This window comes from Capricornis sumatraensis, chromosome 16 (assembly GCF_032405125.1).
Source record: "Capricornis sumatraensis isolate serow.1 chromosome 16, serow.2, whole genome shotgun sequence".
NCBI classification, from domain to species: domain Eukaryota; kingdom Metazoa; phylum Chordata; class Mammalia; order Artiodactyla; family Bovidae; genus Capricornis; species Capricornis sumatraensis.
This window is the reverse complement of record NC_091084.1, coordinates 47,667,460-47,669,254: the sequence shown is the minus strand read 5'-3', so window position 1 is coordinate 47,669,254 and position 1,795 is coordinate 47,667,460. Positions and strand designations below refer to the sequence as shown.

Below are 1,795 nucleotides of genomic sequence, written 5' to 3'. Positions count from 1 at the left end.
CCATTGCCTCAGGACCTGTCTCACTTAACCCCACTACTAAGGTATTAAATGTGCAGCAGAAAATGAATGTATAGAGATATGATCCAAGTTGTTTTAGTAAATATGGTAACAAAACAGAAAGTGGATCATAAAGAGTAAGAGTGGGGAAGGATGAGACATTGCCCATTTCAGAACTCAGACTCCATTCTTTCTTCTTCATATTGATTCTTAGATAACACAAGGCACTTTCTGTTACAACTGAGATCCTGATTGTGCTTCTTTCCTGACACTAAGAAAGAGTCTGAAAACAAATCCAGAATCTGACTCTTCCAATCAAGAGTCTCTCTCCATGACCACACCTTCATTCATTTATCAATGGCTGAAGGAAACTGGACAAGAGTAGGTGAGTTTATCCTCATGAGTTTCTCTTCCTTACCTACTGAAATACAGTCATTACTCTTCCTGACATTTCTATTCATCTACCTGGTCACTCTGCTGGGAAACAGCCTCATCATTCTGCTGACCTTGGCCGACCCCATGCTGCACAGCCCCATGTACTTCTTCCTCAGGAACTTGTCCTTCTTAGAGATTGGCTTCAACCTAGTCATCGTGCCCAAGATGCTGGGGACCCTGATTGCCCAGGACACAACCATCTCCTTTCTTGGCTGTGCCACTCAGATGTATTTCTTCTTCTTCTTTGGGGTTTCTGAATGCTTCCTCCTGGCCACCATGGCCTATGACCGCTATGTAGCCATCTGCAGTCCCTTGCACTACACAGTCATCATGAACCCAAGGACACGTGCCAAACTGGCAGCTGTCTCCTGGTTTCCAGGCATTCCTGTAGCTACTGTGCAGACCACGTGGCTCTTCAGCTTTCCATTCTGTGGCAGCAACAAGGTGAACCACTTCTTCTGTGACAGCCCTCCTGTGCTGAGGCTGGTCTGTGCAGACACAGCACGGTTTGAGATCTATGCCATCATTGGAACCATTCTGGTTGTCATGATACCCTGCTTGCTGATCCTATGTTCCTACACCCGCATTGCTGCTGCCATCCTGAAGATTCCATCGGCTAAGGGGAAGCATAAAGCCTTCTCTACATGCTCATCCCACCTCCTTGTTGTCTCCCTCTTCTATGTATCTTCAAGCCTCACCTACTTCCGTCCAAAGTCCAATAATTCTCCTGAGAGCAAAAAAGTGCTATCACTGTCCTACACTATTGTAACTCCCATGTTGAACCCCATTATCTACAGCCTGAGAAATAATGAGGTGAAGAATGCCCTTGGCCGGACCTTCCACAAGGCTATGGGTGTCAGAAACTGCTTTCTGTAGACATTTTGAGGTGGAACTAAAGTTTATTAAATGAGGAACAATCAATTCCATGTTCGGGATTCCTCTCTGCCTCTGTTTTCGTCTTCTCTGGAACAAAACCCAGCTGCTGAAATGCCTGTTGAAAAGACCAGTGGAGGGAAGGAGCACAGAGATATATTATACCTATCATTATTATGTGCCATTTTCCTCTGTTTGCCCAAATGGACTTAACATTCCTTATCTTACTGGTACAAATGCTATTTTGAAACTTCTACGACCAATATATTCTAAGCATTTGCTTTGCTAATGTGCACCAGTGTGACATACACTGGGGACAGTGTGAAATTTCTTCTGATGTGAACTTGGGGACGTAAGAGTCTTCTTGATACTTTACTTTGTGTTCTGCAAGACTGACTCCATCAGTAGAAATACAGGCATGGATCCCCCATGCATCATTTGTCCCATTTATTCATTTCATTTCACATACCTGAGGCAGTTTTGGCTTTAA

The 1,795-nt window shown here is 44.3% G+C and overlaps 1 protein-coding gene across 1 annotated transcript; it reads left to right on the top strand.

Moving 5' to 3' along the window:
- The first annotated feature begins 345 nt into the window (after positions 1 to 345).
- On the top strand, positions 346 to 1,308 carry LOC138092860 (olfactory receptor 10A5-like). The gene has a single exon (XM_068988916.1). It carries the CDS (start codon positions 355 to 357, stop codon positions 1,306 to 1,308), a length of 954 nt encoding a protein of 317 aa, XP_068845017.1. The 5' UTR covers positions 346 to 354.
- Positions 1,309 to 1,795: the final 487 nt, after the last annotated feature.